General features: G+C 40.1%; 1 protein-coding gene across 26 annotated transcripts in view; it reads right to left on the bottom strand.

Moving 5' to 3' along the window:
* Window positions 1-25,835, bottom strand: part of RIMBP2 (RIMS binding protein 2) — a 307,432-nt gene that overhangs the window by 132,274 nt on the left and 149,323 nt on the right. For all 26 annotated transcript variants that reach the window (XM_075176517.1, XM_075176698.1, XM_075176605.1 and 23 more), the window contains one exon: window positions 21,921-22,061. In XM_075176517.1, the coding sequence (XP_075032618.1) occupies window positions 21,921-22,061 (141 nt within the window). The remainder of the gene's footprint in view (window positions 1-21,920; window positions 22,062-25,835) is intronic.

Raw genomic sequence — 25,835 nt, 5'->3', positions numbered from 1 at the left:
TATGCTATGTGATCACTATGCAGAGATACCTGTACAGTAACCAGACAACAAAAATCAAACACACATGCCTAATCATCCAGAATTATATTTGCTACAACTATGATAATCAGAATACTGACAAAATTATGTTTAGGTTGAGTGTTCCTTAATTAGATCATTCTTAAAAACATATACAAAGTAAAAAAAGACGTAGTTTAAAAGATTAGTGATTTTTAAGTAAAAACACTTTTAAAAGATTTGAGGTTAAATCAGCAAACCCATGAAAATAAAAATCAGGTTTGGTTTATTTCTTTTTTTTCTTTTTGATAAATCACTGTAACAGGTTATAAGAATGTTGGTAATTACCCTTTACCTTTGTTGTTCTTCTGACATCTATTCATGATTTATGATTCTGAACTACCATAGCAACCACAGTCACATGGCACAAAATGTAGTGAGCATAGAGGCTCTGGAACACACCTCTATGACACATTCCTTTGCCCCTACTGCCATCATATGACATCCTGAGAGCTGTGAGCCTGTGTGGCATGCCATTTTTGTTTGCGAACCAAAGAAAAGAAGATTATGTACATCCATGCTTTTTCACCTCCTCAAGCCACCCTCCCACCCCTCCAAATAATAATAAGTGATTGTAAAGCCATACTTGCCCAGTCTCCTGGAATGTCCGGGAGATAAATTCTGGATAGGACACCTGGGAGAGCAGGCTATTATCCAGCCTCCTGCCCACTTCATAGGGGCCTCAATGATGTAATTGACCGAGAACAGAATAATTTTAACCCTGCTTTCCAAGCTGAGATTATGCATATTTTGCTGTGAGAGGGATCAAAAGTGATTAGATTTGTGTCTGTTTTCAGTATATCTTTGAGACACTCTAGAGCAGGGGTAGGCAACCTGCGGCTCTCCAGGTGTTGTAAAACTACAAATCCCAGCATGCCTTGCCACCTATCTGCTGTTATCTACTGGCAAAGCATGCTGGGACTTGGAGTTTCACAACACCTGGAGAGCCGCAGGTTGCCTACCCCTGCTCTAGAGGAAAGCAAATGTTAGGGGTACTTTTCTGGACTAGGTCATATTTTTTTCCCATAGTGTACAAACTTCACAATTAATAAAAATGAAACCAGTGGACAACTTGCACCAAAATAGCCCCAACTGCCCTCAAAAACCACACTTTTCAAAATGCCCTCAGATTCCACATGTGCTTCAAAACTCCTCCACACGCCCCCTCAGACCTCTCCATATAAAAAAAACTCACATGGCATTCAGACCTTCCCACATGCCTCGCACAGGTCATTGAGATCCCCCCACACTTATCTGCTCAGCCGGACCCGCAGAGGAAGGAGGCAGACACCATGGTGCAGAATGCACTTACTGCTCCTCAGGGGCGGATCTAGAAAATAGTTGTACCCCGGGCGATCTAGGTGGGCGATTTAGGCCCCGCCCCCTTTCTGACTTCTGAGGCTGCCGACGGCTACACACTATGTGCAGGTCCGCTCGGCAGTGACAGGCAGGGACAATGTGCTGCCCAGCTGCTCCGATTGTGTTTTAAACACAATCAGAGCAGCCGGGCAGCACACTGTCCCTGCCTGTCACTGCCGAGCGGACCTGCACATAGCGTGCAGCCGTCGGCAACAAGCCCCCGCTAGGGGGGGGGGGGGGGCGGCGATTGCCCCGATCGCCCCCTCCCAGATCCGCCACTGCTGCTCCTACTATGTTTATGCTGCGTGACCTTCCTGCAATGTGCAGAAAAGTTCACATAACACACAAGCCAACTACTCCCATTCAGTCTTATCCGCTGCTTTATAACAATATATTTCCCCAGGTATGTATTCTGATCTGCAAACTATCTGCTTGTGACACATCTGAACACAATCAAATTATGTCATTTCTATGCATGCATTCTGATCTGCTTTAAATACACACAATTGTTCAGCAATTCTTATTCCCATGCTAAAGTTGTGATTAGTGATGCACAATTTATGACACTCCTCCAATAGTAAGCTTTTATCAGCCTAAATCTCAACACTTGAATTGCTTTGACCAACTGACCAATCAGCTGTTTTCAGTTATGAGCCTAACTAAAGCTATGAAACACTCTAGAGGAAAGCAATTGCTAGGGGTGTTTTTTTTCCACAGTGTACTTATGTCATAATTAAGAAACAGAGCTAAACAACCAGTGAACAACTTGTGAGAACCACAAACTATTTTACTTTAGTTATCTCCAATGTCTGCTCATGACTCTACCATTGTAATCTCTCTACCTAATTTGCTTTATTGTCTTATTCCCTTGTCACATCTTCACTAACCTCTTTCAAAGCTCAAAATGTTTTGAAAACAAACAAAATTACAACATCCTTCACACCTTGTATCCGCATTGCCCCCTCATTTCTCTAACCCCCACTAATTAACACTCATTAACTTTTTTCTAACTTAAATGCTTAAATGTAAACTCTCACCAGCAAAGAAAATGTCATATATTTTTCACTCATAACTTTTTCCTTCTTCTATTAGATGTTAATATATCACCAAATCCTGCTTTACATTAGTTTGTCTACTTCATTGCCTAATGTTGCTACCATTACTTGTACTATCGCTATTGTCACACCTCTTCCCCATGTACCTGTCTTCCCACTGTCATACCTCATTTGCCACGGTCAATCCTTATCTCTCCCCTTCAGCTTCATTTTTTTATCCCATACCTGCTTCAAATACTTTGTAATTTTTCTCTCCCACCCTTCCTGCTCTCCTTTCCACAGCTCCTCAAACTAGTATTACTTTCCCCTCATGGCTCCCCATATCATTACTCCATCAAGAGCACTGACCCAATTTTCTTCTCAAACTCCCTTGAGCCGCTCCTCACTGCAATATCTTTACAGACAAAATTGCCAGGTCTCCTGGAATGTCCGGGAGTTGAACTTGAGGTAGGACTCCTGGGAGAGCAAGCCATTATACAGCCTCCTGCCTACTTTACAGACTCAAATGACTCTATCCACAATGAACTTTGATCTTGCCAAACCCTTGCCCACCTTCTTCACATCTCCTTCCATCAACTTCTGCTTCAACCCTCCTGTTACGGAGTCTGAAATCCTCACTCTTTTCTCTTTCTTGACCCTGTTCCCACCAAACTTCTGTGCTCTCTCTCCAACGCTTGTCATCACCTCCTTAACTTTTCTCTCGCCACCTATTTTTTTTCCATCTGCCTTCAAGCATGCTCTTATCACCTCTGTTCTCAAGATGTCCTCCCTTGACCAATTCTCTCTCTCCAACTACCACCCTATTTTTCTGCTCCCCTTTGCTTCTAAAATTCTTGAGTAATTTCAACAGTCTGAGCCACTCTCTAACATTACTCCCCTGGCCTCTCTCCATCTTCCCTATCCCATGTATCTAGCTGCCTCTCTGAAGAACTGTTGAGACATCCAGGTAGCGACAGCAAACTTAACATCCTAATGTTCCTATTGCCCTCATCTTTCTCCGTAACCAAAATCCTAGTCCATTTACTTATCATTTCTCACCTACTTCCCACTGGCCATTGTGACTCCCAACTTTCCCTCTTCAATTTATCCAGAACACTGACTAGTCTCCTCCTCCTCTCCTGTCGCTCCTTTTCCTCTGATCCTCTCCTTAATCCCTTTGCTGGCTCACTATGCATTCCAGAATTTAGTTTGAGCTCCTCGCCCTTACTAACAACACACTCACCAGCACATCTCCCCCATACAACCCTGACCTTGTCTTAAGGTGCACCGTACCTGGCAAATTCACTCTGCCTCTGACGTATGCCTCTCTTCACCTTCCATCCAAGACTTCTCTCATGCCGTCCCTCCACCATTGGATCCCCGCCTCACCATATTCTCCCCCAACCTAAAATCCTTCAAATGCTCCATCAAAACTCCCCTCATGCTCTCCTATCCAAACCACTCGACCATTTTGTCCATCACCTCCTCTTTTTTTGCCCAGCAATGTCCATTTGACTTCATTTGCTCCTGCTGTCTCTTACCAGCCCTCCCTCAAAAATATAAGCTCTCACAGGCAGGGTCCTCTCTACCTATTGTCGCATGTTTGTCTACTGTTCGTCTTTCTCATTTGTCCTTATGTCTTTTACAACATTCTGTGCAGGGGCAGTGGCCTCATGTGGTTGGGACCAAGTCTACTGGAGGTGGGGACAACACAAAAGTAGGCTGGATTTAGAACTACTGGAATTTGGTTGTAGTAACATTTAGAAAAACCTGGATCTGATGACATAAGACACAGTGGGTCATCTCTAAAGCAATGCAGAGAAAAAGCTGCCAGTTCTGTGCTATAAAAATACATGAAACCTTTTGGTAGCCTTTTGGCTACACAGTACAATCACCACAAAGGTGACATTTTGCAAGCATCTGCAAGAAAGCACTTCTTTTGTAACAATTGTGTATGACAATGGGATAAGTGAAGGGGAGAGCTATTCCAAGGGTTTGCTGGTGATAGAGTAAATGCAAAGTAGGATGGATTCACAATATTGTCAGTGCAATGGGGACTGGCCATATGTTCTACAAAGAGATCAAATTCAGGTCTGCCACACCAGATGCAGGACAGTTGGCAGACTGTTCTGCTCTCTTCTACCTGTTCTTGTCTCTTTCACTACCTGTGGCTGCTGGTTTCTTTAGATCAGTTACTGCTTGTCTGGATCCTGGAATATTAGAGGCCCTATTTGGAAAAACAAAATGGATAAATGAAATTTAGAACTTTCACAGCACCCACATTTAATAATTAGGCCTCCCTCCACTCCCAACATTAAAATAATAGTACTCACATTTGATAAATAGATCCATTTCCCTCCAACCAGCCCTGACATAAAAGTAAAAGGTTTATTTATTAAATGGGAAGACTATTACTATTTCCCTCCCTCCAAACAGCCCTAGCAATAAATTAATAGTATTTACATTTAATATAGCCATTTCCCACAACCATTCCCGGCATTCAATAATTAATATTCACATTTAATAAATAGTCCTCCTCCCCAAACTCAGCCCCACATTCAATTAATATCCCCAAACCACCCCAGCGTTAAACTAAATTAAAGGTTTTGTCACCCCATCTTAATTTAATAGGCCCCTCCAATAAATTAAATTGCCTCACCATCACCCTACAAATAAAACAACACCCATTAAATATATAGCCCCACCTAAACTCCACCATTATATTAAACCACCAAATGCTAAACAGCTAAGAAAGCCCCGACTCCCCCACACATTAAAGCAGCACCCCCTACTTATAGTTTGGTATAGGCAGACCCCGCCCTATAGCGTTGTATGGCAGCCCCCCTCTCCCTCCCTAGAGTTTTGTATGGCAGCCCCACTTTCACTCCCTATAGTTTAACATAGGCAGCCCCTTCCCCAGAGTTTAGTATAGGCAACCCCCTCCCCATAGTTTAGTATAGGCAGCCCCCTCCCCATAGCTTAGTATAGGCAGCCCCCTCCCCATAGCTTAGTATAGGCAGCCCCCTCCCCATAGTTTAGTATAGGCAGCCCCCTCCCCATAGTTTAGTATAGGCAGCCCCCTCCCCATAATTTAGTATAGGCAGCCCCCTCCCCATAGTTTAGTATGGGCGGCCCCCTTCCTTATGGTTCAGTATAGGTAGCCCCCCCCACACAGTTTAGTATAGACAGCCCCTCCCCCATAGTTTAGTATAGACACCAACCCTACAGTTTAGTATAGGCAGCCCCCCCCTATAGTTTAGTATAGGCAGCACCCCTATATTTTATTATAGGCAGCCCCCCTATATTTTATTATAGGCAGCCCCCCCTCCCCGCTCACTTACCTTTAGCTGCTCTGGCCAGCGTAGCTTCTCACATCAGGCAGACAGGAAGTGTAGTGAGACTTCCTGTCTGCCGCACAGCACTGTGGGACCCCATACAGCAACAGGCAGCACAGCGATTGCCTGTCTATTGCTGACCACTGACAACCAATGCTTTTAATTGATATACGAGCCGACCCTCAGACGGCCTTGTTAGGCCACCAGCCTACCGGAAAACTTCAGAGTAAGGCCTATGCCCATTCCGCTCCTGATTCTGTGTAAGTCCGTACAGTTTGTTTGTTTGGGTCTCATACTCATTTATACTACTTAGGTGTAACTGGTTTTAATGTATTTGTGATTTTGCTCACTGTATTAGCTATTTCTTACCTGTATTTGTGTGACTGTCTGGCACTACAGAATTTGTGGCACCCTATAAATAAATAATAACAATAATTATATATACTTTAAAGAAGAGTCCATTCAATAATAATAATAACAGAGGATGGAATAGGAATAACAGATAAGCTATTTAAAGAAAACTGAAATGAAAAACATATAACCCAGAATTCCAAAAACTTCGACTATATGATAATCAGAAGTTCCTATCATAAGAGGGGAAAAGTTTAATGACATGAAGTCTGGATGCCATATACGAATATGTAAATATATAATTTTAAGAAGCGGAAATGTATAGCATTTAAGCATTGTAATTCTAGTGTTTTATATCGCCATAGCCAACAATTAGATATGTACATTTATCATTCAGGCATACCATTATTATTATTATTTATATAGTGCTTACATAATACAAAGTGCATTACAGAAAATATTTAATCATTTAGGCCCTACCCAAGGGGAACTTACACTCTATATTCCCTACCCGAACCCACACACACTGGCTACTTTCATCAGAAGTCAATTAACCTACCAGTATGCATTTGGATGGTAGGATGCAACTGGAGTACACAGAGGAAATCCATGCAAACACGGGGAGGACATTCAAACTCCACACAAAAGGGGCCCTGGTTGGATCTGAAACAATGGTATTAGCACTATGAGGCATAGTAGAGAAGAGGTTATTAGAAATCATTGTTATCATATATTATTTCATCATCATCATCATCTATTTATATAGCGCGGCGCTGTACAGAGAACTCACTCATATCAGTCCCTGCTCCATTGGAGCTTACAGTCTAGATTCCCAACACACACACACACAGACAGACTAGGGTCAATTTATGATAGCAGCCAATTAACCTATGAATATGTTTTTGGAGTGTGGGAGGAAACCGGAGCACCCGGAGGAAACCCACGCAAACACGGGGAGAACATACAAACTCCACACAGATAAGGCTGTGGTCGGGAATTGCTGTAAGGCAGAATTGCTAACCACTATGCCACCATGCTGCCCATTATTTACACACACACATTATATATATATATATATATATATATACACACACATACATACACACACACACATATACACATACACACACACTTGTATTTTAACATCAATGGTTCAATGGTGCATTCTATATTTCACTATGGTCAGCTGTGCTGAGCGGATGTGTCAGCTGATTGGAATGTGTATAGGCAATACTAACCAGAGTGCCTCCCATATAATTAACAGGTACCAAACATACTGTACTGAAACTAATATTCCCACAGGACGTTCCAGTAATGTGCTACTTGAAAATGCGCAAATCTGCCCTCCATCTTTAATCAAACAGTATTTTGGTAATTTCCTTAATAGACCATTCCATGTGGTCTTCTTGGTATAAAGATTCATTATTTATAAGCCTTTTGGTTCTTTATTGGTTTCATAATGGTTTAGTCCCACTCTGGTAGAAATTGTTTACTCTTGTTACCTTTTTTAGATATTATAGGCAGTCATGCCTCATATGTATGTTTCCTGTGTTACATCACCAACTACATTTTGGCATATAGTGAGTGGTCAGTGCCTGAATCCCAGTATGGTTTAGTGATGGTGGACGGAGTAGGATTAAAAACTGTTTGACATCAGACAAAATTGTTTAAAATTGTCAGTTACACTTCATTGCCGTGTTGATTTTGTGATTGATAAACTGTGCACAGGTTCAAGACAGGAAGAGGCAACTGGGTCACTTGCCATCATTCATTCCTATACCTGTCATTCAGTTAAATGTAGTGCACACAAAACGATTGCCACTTCAAATGCTGAACTGTACACCCTTTACTGTCGGAGAGGTAAACCATGTTTTGTCACATCAAATTCAATGCTGCTCTCAAAACTAATTGTATGTGTTCAGCAAAAAAAAAAAAATTGGGCTATCAAACTTCTACAAGATTATCTTCTGAAATCTGGTATATGGGGCTTCACTTAAAAATCTCTATTTCCCTGTCCAAGCTCAATAATACAGTGAGATATTAAGCTATAAAATCAACTATTTGAAATTGGAGGTCACTTCTCCACCTCTCCCCTCAAGACACCGAGTCACTTTAATCAAACTACAACTTCAAATGGCAACAAAATTAGATCAAATACTTGAGTTTTGTTTTAACATCAAGATATGGCTCATTATAAAGAGAAAATTTCCCTCAGCTTTTTACCAAACTTCAACCTGATATAACCTTCTGAAGTTGCTGGGCAGGATCATAGCAGTAAAAATATCATCCCTAAAAGGCTGTACCTACTCCAGATCCTACCAGTTGTGATCTTATCTCCTTACTGAGTAATGTGCTCTACACAAAAAGCTTAGACTACCTGCTTTTAAACTACTTCCAACATTTAGTCTGGGACTTCTATTCACTACAATTGAATATCTCCTCCTTAGTCTTCCATAGGACTACCATCTGGGGCAACCCCTACTTCATGCCAGGTATATCCACCATTCGGTTTAAAAGCTGGATCCAAATTTCCCCCTGACTTTAGAAAACAAGGTCAATGGTCACAGACCTCCAGTAAAAGCTCTACTTCCATACCCTAATAAGTTAATTCAAATAAGATATTTATTCCACTCACTACCCCATACCAGGCTCTCAGGGACCTTACCCCATTTTTAGACACCATGATACTTGTAAGAGAATGATTTCTCAAATACACAGACTCTGCTATCCCCATACAGAACTATGAAATGCCATGAGAGAAACACCTCTGTCTCCCCCCTGATGAAGAGGCTTGGGAGGACAAGATTACAGGAACATCTATAAAAATATTTTAAGTGTGGTACTATATACCTCACCCAACTGCTGGAGAAACTGCAGCCACAAGGGTACCCTAGTTAAGATAGTGGTCATGCCCTGTAATAGCCCAATACTGGATCACAAAAATTCACATACTTTTGAATTGTCTGTTCGAGGCCCCTGTTGACAAAGAGCCATGGATATAAGTCCTATGCTATCCAAACAAAAATCTTCACAAATATTTCAAGAAACTGGCTTCACATATCTTAGAGGCAGCAAAATGTCTATTAGCCAAGAACCAGAAAAGTAGTTGAATACTGTAGTACAGCAGATATTTCTAGATAAAATACTAAGATTGCTATAGCACTTTAGGCAATTTGCAAGCATTGTAGGTTATTACGATTTAGCCCATATTCAGGCATTGCGAACATGGTTAAATGAAGGTAAAATTCAGAAGCCAGTGAGTCAGGACAGACAGAGGAAACAAACCTCAAAAAAAAGTGATGCGTATTTCTCATAAATCAATTAAGTGTCCATTGCTGTAAAAATTAAATCTTCTGTTTTAAGATAAGGAAAAGACCACACACACAGACTCCATTAGTTAACCCTAAAGTCGCATATCCAAATAATCCTCGATATGAATGCTAGATTCACATATTTCTCCTATTTATGTATGGTTTATAATATTGTGCTTTTAAATGAGGTACTATCTCTAATACCCCATTCATACTACACCATAATCCCGGGTTTTTGCCGGGGCGAGCTCAAACGACTCGGGTCTTGGTGCAGTATGAATGGTACAAGTCAAAAATCCCAGGTATAAAAACCCAGGTCTTCAACCCGGGATTTATCGAGGGGTAATTCCCGGGTCGGACCCGGGTTGCCTGCACTATGAATGGTGCAACCCGGGTTTTTCAACTCGGGTTGCACAGAAAACAAGCTGATTGGCTGTCTGCCTGTCTCTGGAGGATGATGTCATCGGTGGGAGCCCGTGGAAGATTCGAGAAGGAGTTTAGGAGAAATGGTGGATGGTGGAGTGCAGATCAAGCTGAAGCAGAATCTGAGTTTCTTGGAGAAAATTGCTTTTATTTCACTGAAAAAGTGTCACCTCAAAAAACCAGTCACCTTTCAATGACATCACCATTTTTCAGCCAATGAAAACTGCTCTGGTGATGACTCCCACAAATTGACAGGGCACAGACTTGTGCAGTATGAATGGGGTCAACCCGGGAAATTCCCGGGTCCGAGGTGCAGTATGAATGGTGTTTCTGAGCTGGGACGCTCCGAGCCCCTGCAAAAACCCGGCTTGAAAAACCCGGGATATTGCCGGGGCGGCAGTATGAAAGCGGTATAACAAATCTTTCAGATGCATCAAAGCAGCAGATTCACAGATGTACTTCCCATTTAAACATTTCTCTGCTGTTGTCTTCTCAGAAGAGATATTACCATTTAAAATCCATTCCATACACAGTGAAATGGCTGTGTAAATTCCTGTTCATTCTATAAACTACTTTTGCTACTGCTTGCATTTCACAACTACATAAATGGTATTAAATATATATATATATATATATATATATATATATATATATATATATATATATATATATATATATATATATATATATATATATATATATTAAACATATTTCAAAACAGAAACATAAAATCTAAAATGACACCTGTCTGCATTTAATTTAAAAAGCATATGAAATATATGAATCAATTACTTTGTAATATTTGTGATTAACTGATAGACTGATGTGTGGTGTGTTGTGCTGCGGTGGGGTGGGTGAGGAGAAGGCAATAATTATTCTAACAAGGTGGGTACATATAGACAGTTCCTAATGTCAACACACAAAATATGAACATTGCTCAAAATACCGGCAATGGAATTAAGAACAATGAGAAGGATATAAATAGCAATCATAAAAATAAGCCAAATAAGAGCTAAATGGGTAAATTGTATTGAAGAGAACATTAGATAAGAATACAATCTGCAAGATGTGCAACCTTAATTATCCATACACAATAGGTAAATAAGTATAGTAAAAAAAATAAAATGCAAAAGAATATTAGAAATATTGGCAATTCAAGAATGTGGGCTTGGCATTAAAAAAAATAACAAAACTAAAAATTAATAGAAATATATAAATTAATAAAAATGGATAAAAATTACCAATCAGAATAAATGAGAAGAGAAAAGTATAACTATGGTGTCAATGACAGAGAATAATAGGTGATGGGGATAGTCCAAGTGGGCTTGAATATAGACTGAAAATCTGATTATCCCATGCAGAGTATATCCTCATTTGGAGCAGAGAGGTAATTCCTCTTATTAACAGCTGGTTGTAAATGGTCAATGACAAAGTTTCGGCACAAATCATCAATCATGTATTAAACAAATTAAGATAAGACAGAAAACAGAGAGCAGAATGTTCAGCATCCTCTCAGAAGGGAACAGTCAGTTCCCTGCAGCATGGAACAAAATGATCACCCTGCACACCAGAAAAGTTAGTCTGCTCTTCTATTGCCTATACAACCTCAGAAACGATAGGCAACCCTTAATAATTGTGCCACAGTAAATCCTGTTTAATGCAAGAGATTCCAATAAATTAAGGAACATCATTTTAGCCAAATCAAATGACCATCATTAACCAGATTAATTTAATTTAGGGATTCATGGCCAGCCTGTATAGCAACATATTAAAGTATATTTAGTTAGGGAATGTAATTGCTTCTTTTTTTTTTCTGTTACAGAGCAGACCTCCTGGCGGAAATGTCATTGTGGAGACTGGGCCTTTAGATTAGGAATTCATTTACAGACCCTGCTGCTCTGCCATTTAATGATTTAATCAGGTTTGCTATGAGGTTCTGAGCTAGAAGGCATATAGTAATTCAGGTCATAGGCAGAACAGCTGATCGGCTGCTCTCCAAAACCCATCAGATAAATACAAACTCCCTGATTGTATGCTTGTACAGGAGAGCTTACGCTCCAAAGTTCAAATACCAACATGCCAAAAAGCACATTTTAAAACATTTGCAACATAAAAGGTTATATAACTACAACTGTGTTCTGCTACAATATATACAGTATCACACTAAGATATTGTGACAACATATAGATCATATGTTAATAAGGTTAACATTCCAATAGATAGTTTCACTCTAGCTTTAAAAAAATATGCAAGACATAATAAGATATTAGAAGTCACCGAGGAGTTCTATGACTATATAGTGTCAGGAGGGTGCAGGCCAAGCACTTAAATCTCTCACGAAAATCCAAGATGGCTTCTAATGTCCTTCTAATCTAAATAGTACATTACTCCTTATATTACTATCATTGGGCCTGATTCATTAAGGATCTTAACTTAAGAAACTTCTTATTTCAGTCTCCTGGACAAAACCATGTTACAATGCAAGTGGTGCAAATTAGTATTCTGTTATGCACATAAGTTAAATACTGACTGTTTTTTCATGTAGCCCACAAATACTTTATAGCTTATTTGTACACTGAAATTTAAAGTTGATATTTGTGTGCTACATGAAAAAACAGTCAGTATTTAACTTATGTGCATAACAGAATACTAATTTGCACCACTTGCATTGTACCATGATTCTGTCTAGGAGACTGAGGTCCCTCGGGGGTGGGGAGACCTCAGGCCACAAAGCAGCCGCACCAATAGTAGCTCCACTACTGGTCCTGACCATGATCTTCCCAAATCATGCCCAAGTCACCTAGATACCACAGAGCTACGACTACTTTCTTAAAGGACACTCCCCTTTCAGGGCCACGAATAGTGACTGTCAGAGAAAATCAGGACTATTGAGAGGAATGTAAATGTACAGTACAAGTGTCACCATTAAGTTCTGACCATTGTTGTATGCATTCAATTAACAGAGTGCCTCAAACTGACCTGTATAGACACAAAAAAGTCATTTAAGTGTAGATAAATATTTATGGATTATTTTTTTTTTAGACAAGGTAGACTCAAAGATTATTTTCTGCCTAACTTTTACTGTTGGTAAGATCTAGCAAAGTTTATTTCACAGTATATATAATATAAAAATCTTCAATATTCAACATAGCAAGCTCATATGTGGTGTGCATACATAACTTACCCCAGCGGTGCACTGACTGACAGGTGTAAAATTACAGGCATGAATAACTTTTCACTCTGGTGATTTCAAACCTGTTAAAGTCAAATAAAGTGGTAGGGGGAGACCCTGTGTGCAAAGGGCTGCATGGGAGAATTTTCAGCTGCAAATAAAGATAGATACACTTCTAATAGAGTGCTTCTAACAAATTGGAAACCGTATATCTAGGAAAAATGTGGACAAGAGGACACCCTGCTCCACATATTTTGGCAATGTCCAAAAATATCCCCTCTCTGGAAAAAAAGAAATTAATTGCCTCATCTTTAATATTAAGATATGGATGCCCTGCTGCCTTTTATAGTCCGCCTTCCGAGATTCCATCATGATACTCCCAAGCACACCCAGCAGCTGATCTAGCATATCATCAGCTGCCAGTTCTGCTCACTATGGAAATAACTGGACCCCCCATATAACATATCTTGTGAGGTCTCCAATACTTCAATTACATTTTCTCCAATCTAGTCCCTATGGCTAGTCAATTATAGGGCCTCACCACCACTATCCCATAGACTTTGATTTTGTAAAGTTATGTACTTAGGCCGGAACTCAGGCTTCTGGTGTTGAAATTGAACTCTGATTTATCATTGGTCACTAGCGTACATCTATATTGTCTGTGTAAGGAAATTCACTCTCCTACAAAGTCTTCCAATCTCTTATTGTATGGCTGATTGCTCCCCCCTTCATATTTTTCCTTTCTGTACCCCTTTACTAACCTATTTGTTGAAAAATTTCAATAAAAGTTTTTTTAAAAATGAATCTGTATTTATAAAATAAACTCCAAACAACCTACTCCACCGTCCTTTTCTTTTAATGCCCAATGACACACATCATCAGATATTTAGCCCTCATTCTGGCAATCTTACAAATGTCATCTGCATTGCTTGAAAACGTAAACTAAAATTTTACGACTTTGCTGATAAATCCCCAGAATATTGCGAGAATTATAAACTTCATCACCTACTGTGGCAATAAATAGCTTCCATGTTTGTTTTTTTCATAAATGCAAATGTATTTAAAATCATGCAGAGATCTCAAACATATGATAATTGCTGTTTCTGCAGGCTATATTACCCCAATCATATCCTCATACATATATAATTCCTCTAGAAGAAAGAACATCAAGCAAGGTACTCATTTTACACCGTCACAGCATCAAAGCTACATTATAGTTCTCTATTAAAAAGAATTCTTGCATGCAAGTATGAATGCTCATTTGCTGTAACATATATATACTCAATTACCATTTCATGTTATCTATTAAATACACTTCCTCATATCTTCTATGTTATATCTCTACCAGAAAACTTTATTAGTTTGGGTCCAGATGCAATTACTGAAATTTTCTGATCCATACATTTCTTAAGATGCTCATACACACTGCAATTCTGTCAACCAGTTAGGGTGTTTGAGAACTATTTAGGGTACGAATAAGAAAATGTACAAAAGTTGTGGTTTGGGATGGTCAGAAAATCAAGTTGAATGTTGATTACAATTGACATTACGTCTTTCGGCCCAACAGCCTCATCTTACCGTTTTGGTGACCCAAGTGTGAGGCCAAATTCAATTTCAATCTGGTTGCTCTGGAACTTCCCATATATAAGCACCTTCATAGAATGTGTCTAAATCTTATTGAAGGCAGCACAGTGGCCTAGTGGTTAGCACTCCTGCCTCACAGCACTGGGGTCATGAGTTCAATTTCCGACCATGGCCTTATCTGTGTGGAGTTTGTATGTTCTCCCTGTGTTTGCGTGGGTTTCCTCCGGGTGCTCCGGTTTCCTCCCACACTCCATTAACCTACTGCTAGGTTAATAGGCTGCTATCAAAAATTTACCCTAGTCTCTGTATGTCTGTCTCCCTGTCTTTGTCTGTATAAGTGTGTGTCTATATTAGGGAATTTAGACTGTAAGCTCCGATGGGGCAGGGACTGATGTGAATGAGTTCTCTGTACAGCCCTGCGGAATTAATGGCGCTATATAAATAAATGATGATGATGATGATGATGATGATTGAAGCACAACACCACCACAGGACATTGTCCTATTCCAACAACATCTATATAGATTAATACTTTAGATTTAGATTAATACACAATACTTTGTACACTGGTGATTTTGAAGCATTCTATTCATCTACAAAACAATATTATATCGGGTCAAGCTTCTTTTTTTATCTCAAAGAAGCAACAAACTAAACACTGGGCCTATTTTCTGTTTTCTACACGTAACTAATTAAGTATAATCCCTTATACATGTAAAGAAACACTTACAGATGTCGTCACAACACTTACACATTCATTTGTTTTTCATTTTTGTCCTTCAAGGACACTTTGTTATTCACATACAGAAACCATTTCACTCATGAAGATCTGGCTATCAAGGCCTAATTCCACACCAACAAAGACCTAATTCCTAATCACTTTTTAATCACTTCTTTGAATTATTTATCTTCTTTGTTGCCCTTGTTGAATAATGTTCTATGATCATCCTATACATTGTCCTGCTCGTCTTTCATTAAAAAGTAAATTATATCAATATCCTATTTGCATGCACAATCTGTATTATGAATGATTAACATGCTGCATTTCCAGACCTTCCATTGCATCAGTTACATTAGACACCCAATCATCTGAGCAGATAGGAAAAGATTGTAAATAAAATAACATTTTCAAAACGATGCCATCAAAAATTTGCCTCATTCCACATCTGGAAGGTCATTTTGCATGTTTTACCAGCGCCAGCATACCCAAGCAACTTATGGCTGACATGGCTTGCTGGGACCAGTAGTGCCACAGGAAAAATTGAGATTTCTTTACTCACAGGAATTGGGAGGTGCCCTAGTGCTTTCAGCTGTACAGGCTGTGTGATTTTATGCCAGGGGAACTGAAAGTTGCGGGTTTCCTTGTCAGTGTCACAAGCCCAACCTGTCATATTCCAAGTACTGGTACTTGTTTTTGTGGGGGAGGCTCTGAGCTACTCGTTCCCCCGCAATTGCTGCTCCCAGCCCAAACTAGAAACATTGGTTCTTAGATTGCTTTTGAGTGGGAAGGGGATGTTGTAGTTTTGTATTTAAATGAATTTAAAATCAATTTAAATTTTTTTTTTTTTGGTAAATGCAAATGTCCATATTGATGATCTGCAGCAGCAGCGCAGATCAATTCGCCAGCCCTGCAACAGCGGCAAGAGATACGGCAGGCATATGTAGCAGTGTCCAGGTATCTCTCGCAGTTACGTGACCCACTGCATCCGCTAATTGTCATCCTCTGCCACCAACCCCCCTTCACCCATAGGCCCTATTACGTTGCTAGCTTCAGTTCCCCTTCTGGTTTTACTACCCATCTTATTTAACTCTCTCAACTAGACCCTGTTCTCTCCTTGTTAACTTGGAGATGTTGCCTATAGCAACCAATCAGATTCTAATTATCATTGATTTAGAACATTCTACTAAATGACAGCTAGAAAATGATTGCTATCGGCAACATCTCTACTTTTTCAAACCCGCAGTTTAGTAAACATACCCCCTGGATTCACCTGTACTTGTTCACCTGAACTCTTTCCCGAATACCCTGTACTGACCTGATCTCTGATACCCTGTTAAACTGGACCTTTGGACTCACCAGGAATCATCTGGATTCATCTGGACTCTCCTGAGCTCCTGCTCTTAACCCTCTACCACTGCCCGAGTACACTAGTTGCTGTGGATAATCACCATCTGGACTCACCATTACCTGTGGTCACTCAGCATTTTTCGTGCATTCCTTCTTCTCTGCCTGGTATTGTTTCTGCTATTGCCTTGCATTTTATTTAGCCTCTATTTAATTTAATTCTTTATCATATTGCTATTGCCTTGTATTTTATTTTAGTCTTTTATTTAAATATTCTACAGTTTGAATTAACACTGGTTGTTTATTGATGCTCCTTGCCTCTGTCTCTACATTCTGACATCTCTTCCTCTTTCTTCTGCCCCTGTTTCTTTTCCCTCCCCTCCCGCTCTTTCACCATGCCTCTTCGCTCCTGTCCTACACCCAACCTCTCCCCTAGCCCACTTATCCGTCCCAATTTCACCCCTCCCACACATGCTCTTGCAACTCTGCTAACCTCATTCATATCTCCCCACTTCCCTCCCTTCCCTCCTGTGCCCTCTGGAACTCCAGATCCATCTGCAATAAACTGCCGTCTATCCACAAACTCTTCATCTCCAACTCTCTTATCCTTCTTGCTATCACTAAAACCTGGTTCTCTTCAACTGACGTGGTTTTCTCCACTGCTCTCTACCATGGAGGACTCTCCTTCACCCACTCCACCAGACTGAATGACTGTCCAGGAGGTTGTGTGGGCCTCCTCTAATCCCCTAAATGTACATTTCGAGTCATTCCCATAGTGCCTTCCCTCTCTTTTTCATCCTTCAAAGTCCACTCAATCTGTCTCTTCTCCATCATCCATCTCCGTGTCTCTCATTTATCGCCCCCCCCTGGCCACATTTTCCTTTTTCTTTACGTCTCTGCAGCCTGGCTTTCCCACTACCTTTCCTCTCACCTCCATCATACCACAAGATTTTAACATCCCTATTGACAACCCCAGCGACCCTGCCTCCATCAAACTACTTGCCCTTTCTTCCCCCTTTGGCCTCGCTCAGTTGACCTCATCCCCCACCCACTGTCTTGGTCACTCCCTCGACCTTGCTTTTTCTCATCAATGTGCTCTCCGACATCTCCAACTCTCCCTTCCCTATCCCTGACCACCATCTTCTCTCCCCCACTGCCTGCTCCCACCTTGCACACCTCTTTAATCTGTCACTCTCCAACGGCATTTTCACCTCTTCCTTTAAATATGCCCTTATATCGCTCATTCTTAAGAAACACAATCTTAACCCTACCTCTTTCACTAACTGCTGCCCCATTTCACTTCTCCCCTATGCCTCTAAAACTACTTGAGTGGATTGTCTGCAACCGCCTCACCAGGCACTTGTCGGAAAACTCCCTCCTTGACCCCCTCCAATCTAGCTTTCTCCCCCTCCACTCCATTGAAACCGCCCTGGCCAAAGATACTAACGACCTTCTGTCGGACAAATCCAGAGGTCACTATTCCCTGTTCATCATCCTGGACCTTTGACACCGTGGACCACCCCCTTCTGTTACAGACCTTTCTTTCTCTAGGCCTCTCTGGCTCTGTCCTCGCATGGGTCATCTCATACCTTGCACACCGCTCCTTTTCCGTTTTCACTCCTCACTCATCCTCACCCCCCTCCACCCGCCACGCAGGAGTTCCACAGGGCTCAGTTTTTGGCTCTGTACTCCGTACACCGACTGCCTTTCCGAAATCTCCTCTTAGATGTCCTCACATTTTCTCAACATTGCAAAAACTGGACTCATTGTTTTCCTTCCATCTAAATTTTCACCACACCTTGAAACTCTCTATCAATCTTAACACCACCATCTCTACTGTTCCCCAACTCCGCTGCCTGGGTGTCACTCTCGACTCCTTCCTCTCTTTTTCACCCCAACATTCAAACGCTTGCCCAATCCTGTAATTTCCAATTACGAAACATCGCCAGCATCTGACCCTTCATCTCAGGATGCCACCAAAACAATTATTCATGCTCTCATCATTTCCAGTCTTGATTTCTATAACCTTCTCACTGACCTGCCCCACTCCTGCCTCATCCATCTTATCTTTACACTCAACGCACCACTCCTCCTCTGCCTCCCCTCTCTGCCTTGCCTTACACTGGCTCCCTTTCCCCTACATAATCCTTTTCAAACTCCTTACCCTCTCCTCGAAGGCCCTCTCTCACTCCACTGCCCCTTATATCTCTAACTTTCTCTCCCTTCACACTCCCATCCTTTCCCTCCTTTCGGCCAATGACAGTCGCCTCTCCTCCACACTGATTACCTCATCCCACGCCAGAATTCAAGATTTCTCCCAGGATGCCCCCCTCCACTGGACCTCCCTTATTTCATATGACTATTCTCTAATTTGTGCACCTTCAAACGGGCACTTAAAACTCATCTGTTCCTCAAAGCCTACCAGCCATCCACCTAAACTTCTTCATGCTTGTTCTTCTCACCTCCATCTACGCACTCCTCTTGTGCTTGATCCCCTCCACTGACTCCTCCCTGTGCCTGCTGGTGCCTGCTATCTGTTTGCCCTCCCTTAAAAATGTAAACTCTTACAAGCAGGGCCTTCTTCCCTTCTGTCTCTATACTATTTCTTATCCTCCAATTTCACTGTACTTGCTATGCTTGGAGCTATTGGAGTCTTGGTTTTACTCATTTTTGTTCTATACTATTTTACCCTGTATGGGCTACTGTTTGAATACTATACGGCGCTGCAGAAATCTTGTTGTGCATATAAAAGATAATAACGCACCTTTGTTTTAATTGCCATACGCTTATCTTCCTCTTAATTCAATTGTTCCGCCTCTAAGTGGAAGGAATTGCAAGTGCAAGATGAATCTGAATTTGCATATGAACTTTGCATACATATTCTTTTATGTGCACGCATGCACAATATGGAAACGTGTATTATACACTAAACAAACAGGCTTAAGTCCAACTCAACATTGGCCCCACAGTCTCCATATTTATACTGATCTGTAATGGATTTAAATGATGTAATATATCTAAAGTGGATGCATTTAATTTTTCTAGACTTTCCCTAAAACCAAGAATTGTTCCACTACAACACAACAATATTGGTGACAACGGTTTGGGAGCATGTACAGGGATATTTTTACTAATGTAGTCCTATCTATGTAACTGAGTGTAAGACACTGTGTATTCACATATATTTTGCAAATATATGCATTGTAAACCATGCACATTTGCTATGATCATTAAACACTATATATTGTAAATAATAAAATATCGGAATATACTATAATATGTATCCAAAACACAGACGTTGCTATACTGTGTATCTGCATTTAAGGCAGTGATTGGGTTAAAACCATTCGCCAGTAGAGGTGAAAAATGTCTTATCTGAATCAGCTTCACAACAGACTGCACTTATGTTTCCGTTCCAGCCTGTGCCGCCTGTTTATCGGCAACTGCAGTCAGTGGTACTTGCCACCGTCACTAAGTAACTAAGAGGTGAGAGGCCCTGGTCTCTCCTTTATTTATGTACAGAGCAGATTACTGACAGAATAATAACAATGCTCCTGATCTAGAGAGACAGATACTGTGTCTTTGCAATGTAATTGTCATGGTAATGTAAATAAGATGAGTCCTTCCTGCAGGTTCTTCTCTATCACCAGGGCTGAAAAACCACAGGCAACAGTCTTGAAGGAAAGACTGCCACATGTTACTGAGGATCAAGTATCTCCTGGACTGGTAGATACTGATGTAGACATCATAAGGATTCACAGTAGACATAATTAACTTATTATTGCTTTTATAACACCTTTAAAAAGTTATAAATGTTTACAAGTCAGCAATAATTAAACTGTTCTGACATATGATAGTACATAAAAACTACCAGTATATGATACCAGCCATTTCACTCAAAAATGCATCATTCTCATTGGCAGCCATAGTTTCAAACGGTTTGTCCCCGATTTTTAATATCAACCAACTACACTGTAATACAATTCTTGATTTGGTTACAGCAAACAGTTATCATGTACAAGTTCATGATCCCAACACTAAAATGCCTTTGGAATTTGTTGTCAGATGTTGGGAAGAACCGTTATTGTCTATCTCAAAACTCTAAATTTCTGTCAGTAATTGTCTAATTCCTGTGCGAACGTATGTTATTTAGAGGGAGGAGACATTTTCAAGAGGAATTCTGGAAGTTTAAAAAGAAAGCTGCTCCCTGTCTCTAGGATTTGTCAGAATGGAGCTTTTACTAACCATTATTAATACACTGCAAACACACTAAAACATTCACACACCTGCAAATATGAATTAATCTACCACACCTAGCCCCAGTCCAATTCTGGAATAGGTCTACTTTCGTTAACTACATAAAATGGCTATTCAAAGTCTAAGAAAAAAAAACATTTCTCTCACCACATATAATGGTTTCTGCATTTAAGTTTCAAGTAAAATCCCTTACTAGTCGATCCCACATCAAGCAGAGATAGACTCATCACAGACCAGAAACACAAGTACTACGTAATACTGTAACTCCTAGAAGCTTCTTGAGAAAAGTAAAATAGTAAAAAACACAACATCTTCCAATGACAGAAGGGCTCATATACACTAGTGTGACCCAGCAGTGACATGGACGGTGGGGCTTTATGGTGTGGATAAGGTGACTGCATCATAGTCTTGGAACTACAGGGAACCCACAGCTTTGATATCAGAACACTAAATTGATCATCCTACTGTGCACACTGCCACACCCAGAGCCCCGCTGTCATTGACAGTCTGAGGCAACAGTCGTTTGCTCCAAAGTAGTTTACAGCTAAGCACATCTGCATATCGAAATCATATATCATTGTGTGACATCATTGGAGATTACCTTATTGGAGGGCAGGTAACAAAACTAATGTATCCATCCATGTATGAGGATTTATTAGAAAATGCCCTGCATATTACTAATACCATTTACACTGGATATATTAGTGATGTTAATAGACCTATAGGGTTATTATGCTATAATTAGACAAGCATGGGATGACTCTGTTGGCACAATAAAGCTCCTCCAAAACACTATTTTCATAGTTCCAATGGAAAATGTGTTCGAACAGCCCCTGATACAACGCACAATAAAAACAGAGGTACATTGGAGGGTAGAGACTGGATATTCTGGTAAAAATTACCTTGGTAATTACATATTTAGTGCAATCTTTATTACAGTTCATCAAAAGCAATTCATAATAAAAGACTTACTAGAAAGCTCCACCGCACTGTATCTGGAGATACCGAAGTGACATTGGATTTAAAGGAGCGAGTATTCTCCTCTAGGAGATGGACCTGGTTGTATGTTCTGTGCTGCAAAGATGGCGGTAGACACTGGAGATCATTTCTGAACTGATGAGATAAAGAAGAAATGGTTACATTATGTCTAGGTATAAGAATAGCTAAAAATGAAATAGTAAATTCAAAACACATTTTACAGAAAAGGTCTGAAATTGTTCAGCTTATGTCAAAATCAACCAGGCACATCTGAATATTTTAGATTAAAAAATATATACTCAGGTTCACCAATAATGTCACTTTAACTAACTAACTTGCAGAGTAAAAAATATTCTATTTAACCTAAAAAAAACTCTCACTGCCCATCTGCTGGTCTAAAACAGAGATTCCAATGCTTATAATGAACAAATTTATCACACCATCTAGAAAGCGCCAGGCAATGAGGCGATAACAAAACCTCTCATATACAGGATTTATATAATTTTATATAGTATCATGCAGGGAAATGTCTAATGGGTACATGGCAGAATGGCAGAAGAAAATGTCTCCAACTATACATATAAAATTATTTATTTAAAACACATTTCAAAATAATTTAACTCTCATCAAAACTCCATCAGAGTGAGAACCTATCTGTAGATTTAAAACAGGCAAATAACATATGCACAGACAAGACACAGGGCTAGATTTACTAAGCTGCGAGTTTGAAAAAGTGGGGATGTTGCCTATAGCAACCAATCAGATTCTAGCTTTCATTTATTTAGTACATTCTACAAAATGACAGCTAGAATCTGATTGGCTGCTATAGGCAACATCCCCACTTTTTCAAACCCGCATCTTAGTAAATCTAGCCCACAGTGTATTTTATCTTGCAGAAAACCAGCTTCACAATGAGTGTTTAAATTCTTAGCTTTATCTTTAAATGCTGTGTAGCCCAATGTAATGGTGATATCGGCTATCTGTGGCTGGGGATCCTAGCTGACATACATGTCTATCCATCTGGAAAGAGTTTCACTTGAGACAAATAAGTATCAGGAAAAAACAGTGTCTTACAACTTAACGTGTCCTGGATTCACATGATATCAGTTATTAAGAGACAGTTAATGAATTTCCCAGATTTGGGATAAATGATAATGGAGAAACAAAAGTGGGGCGGGACGGCCTTCTGCAAATGTAATAAATTATGATGCCATTTTTTGGCTAAATTTGAGTGAATTGCTGCAAGGCCAAAGGGTTGAAAACTTGACCCGTTGGTAGCACTTAAGGACTGGGTTTGAGCACCTCTGGCCTAGATTATAAGAATAGATTGTAATAATTGCATTTAACATGCATATAATAGAACACTTGTTGTGTAGTTGGCCAGTACTGAAAAACAGGGACATTTCCAGGAACAAATTTTTAAAACCTGGGACAGTCCCTGAAAATTAAGGACAGTTGACAACTATTCATTGTGTGGTCTGTAGCAGATTTGATTCCTGTCTCAGTTAGAGACAGATGTGAATACTAATGTGTGGCAGACCTATGGTTTATTGTCAGTAATTGAAGTTGTGTTTTAAATTTGCGAACAACATTTTTTAAGTGGCAGTGCAGCTTTAAGCAGTAAAACATAAAACCTCACATTAGTCACAGATGACTGTAACAAATTTCTAAATAGTGTGTAACAAGTGCTAATACATAATTAAACTGAACAGAATAGTGTAACAGATATAAAAGGTACAATGTCTTTTATTATAAAATCTAACATGCTCTGCTGCGCTTACTAAGTGAGGGCTGCAGTAATCCACTTTATATGACCTTAAGCACAAAAATGCAATCCTGAACAGCTTGATGCTAAAACACTTTCTACTTAATAAACTCATATAATCAACAATTTAACAAAATAAATATGCAACACAATGAGGGAGGTTCAATTCAACATGATGTGCAGCACGATGGCTTAGTGGTTCGCACTTCTGCCTCACAGCACTGGAGTCATGAGTTCAATTCCAGACTATGGCCTTACCTGTGTGGAGTTTGTATTTTCTCCCTGTGTTTGTCTAGGTTTTCTCTGGGTTCTCCACTTTCCTCCCACACCCCAAAAACATACTGGTAGGTTAATTGGCTGCTATCAAATTGACCCAAGTGTGTGTGTGTGTGTGTGTGTGTGTGTGTGTGTGTGTGTGTGTGTGTGTGTGTGTGTGTGTGTGTGTGTGTGTGTGTGTATGTGTATATGTTAGGGAATTTAGACTGTAAGCTCCAATGGGGCAAGGACTGATGCAAGTTCTTTGTACAGCGCTGCGGAATTAGTGGCGCTACATAAATAACTGATGATGATGATGATGAGGAGGTGCCTCCGGAACAGTCCGTGGAGACACTCGGACGCAATATACGGACTAAAATTTCCACATATTTTTACTCACACCACAGAGGTGCGAAAAAAAAATCAGCATGTATTCCTTACGCATTGATAGAAACTAAATAGAAAGTAAATTAGAATTCATGCACAGAGGTGACTTCTGTGCTGCTACATTCTACTCCCCCTGGTGTTGAATGGAGCAGAAATGTACATAGATTACACCTCACATGGGACTTGTAATATCATCATCATTTATTTATATAGCCCCACTAATACCGCAGCGCTGTACAGAGAACTCATTCACATCAGTCCCTGCCCCATTGAAGCTTACAATCTAAATTTCCTAACACACACACACAGACAGACATAGAGAAAGACTAGGGTCAATTTGATAGCAGCCAATTAACCCACTAGTATTTTTTTTGGAGTGTGGGAGGAAACCTGAGTACCCGGAAGAAACCCACGCAAAAGTGCTAACTACTTAGCCATCGTGCTGCCCATAAACTTTTTACTTGAATGCTATACAATTAGGATACACTTTTCTAACGATGTGCGTCGAGGCAGAACTGCATAGGAATGTCAGTGCGACACTAACTAAGGAGCAACATTGACAGGACCAGTACTAATGAAATTGTGTGCGTTGTCCAATACTGAGAAAAACAAAAAAAAAATAATAATGAGAATAAGGGAAAAAAGGTATTTATGTTGCACCAATTTTTAGAGTAAGTAGGGAAGGATCTCTTTACCCTGTATTTAAATTACTGAGATAGTAGTCATATGTAGACTGCTGGGTGCAATTACTAAACTGGATTAAACATTAAAAGAAAAAATAGATTATTTGGTGTAGTACACATGAAAGCCTCCTAATTTCTGATACTCATGGAATCTCCATCTCCTTATGATTAAAACCAGCTTTATTAATTTTTTCTTAAAACTTTATTGGTTAATAAAATCAGCAAAATAGTGGTGAATTGTGTATAAGTTAATAAATCAAATGTGAAAATAAAATTGCTGGATGCACCGATATTTGTACCTTAATATTTCAGTTCTCATAGTTTGCTGATGTGTTAGGTAGTCGCTGGATCTACAATTGCAGCAGATGGGTGTCAGGAATGCCAGAGAGCAGAAGGTTGCAGTAGTAAAGACAAGAGATGGATAAGAGTTTTGGTAGCATGTTGAGTAAGAAAAGGGAGTATTCTGGCAATGCTTTTAAGGTAGAATCGACAGGACTGGGAGAGAGTCTGGTAGTGAGGAATAAAGCAGAGGGTGGAGTCAAATGTGACACCAAGACAGCAGGCATGGAAGACTGTGAAAAGGAAATTGTGGTGTTAACAACAGTGAGGGAGATTTGAGGTGATGCAGTGATTCTTGCAGGAGGGAAGATAATAAGCTCTGTTTTGGATATGCTGAACTTTAGGTAGCGTTGAGACATTCATGTGGAGATAGCTGAAAGACAGTTGGTTACATAAGATAGTACATAAGGGGAGAGGTCATAGGGAGAGTTATAGATTTAGGTGTCATCAGCGCAAAGGTGGTACTGGAGACCGAATGAG

The sequence above is a fragment of the Mixophyes fleayi genome, chromosome 1 (genome assembly GCF_038048845.1).
Source record: "Mixophyes fleayi isolate aMixFle1 chromosome 1, aMixFle1.hap1, whole genome shotgun sequence".
Classification (NCBI taxonomy): domain Eukaryota; kingdom Metazoa; phylum Chordata; class Amphibia; order Anura; family Limnodynastidae; genus Mixophyes; species Mixophyes fleayi.
Note: the sequence above shows the minus strand (reverse complement) of the source record. Positions and strands in the feature narration are given on the sequence as shown.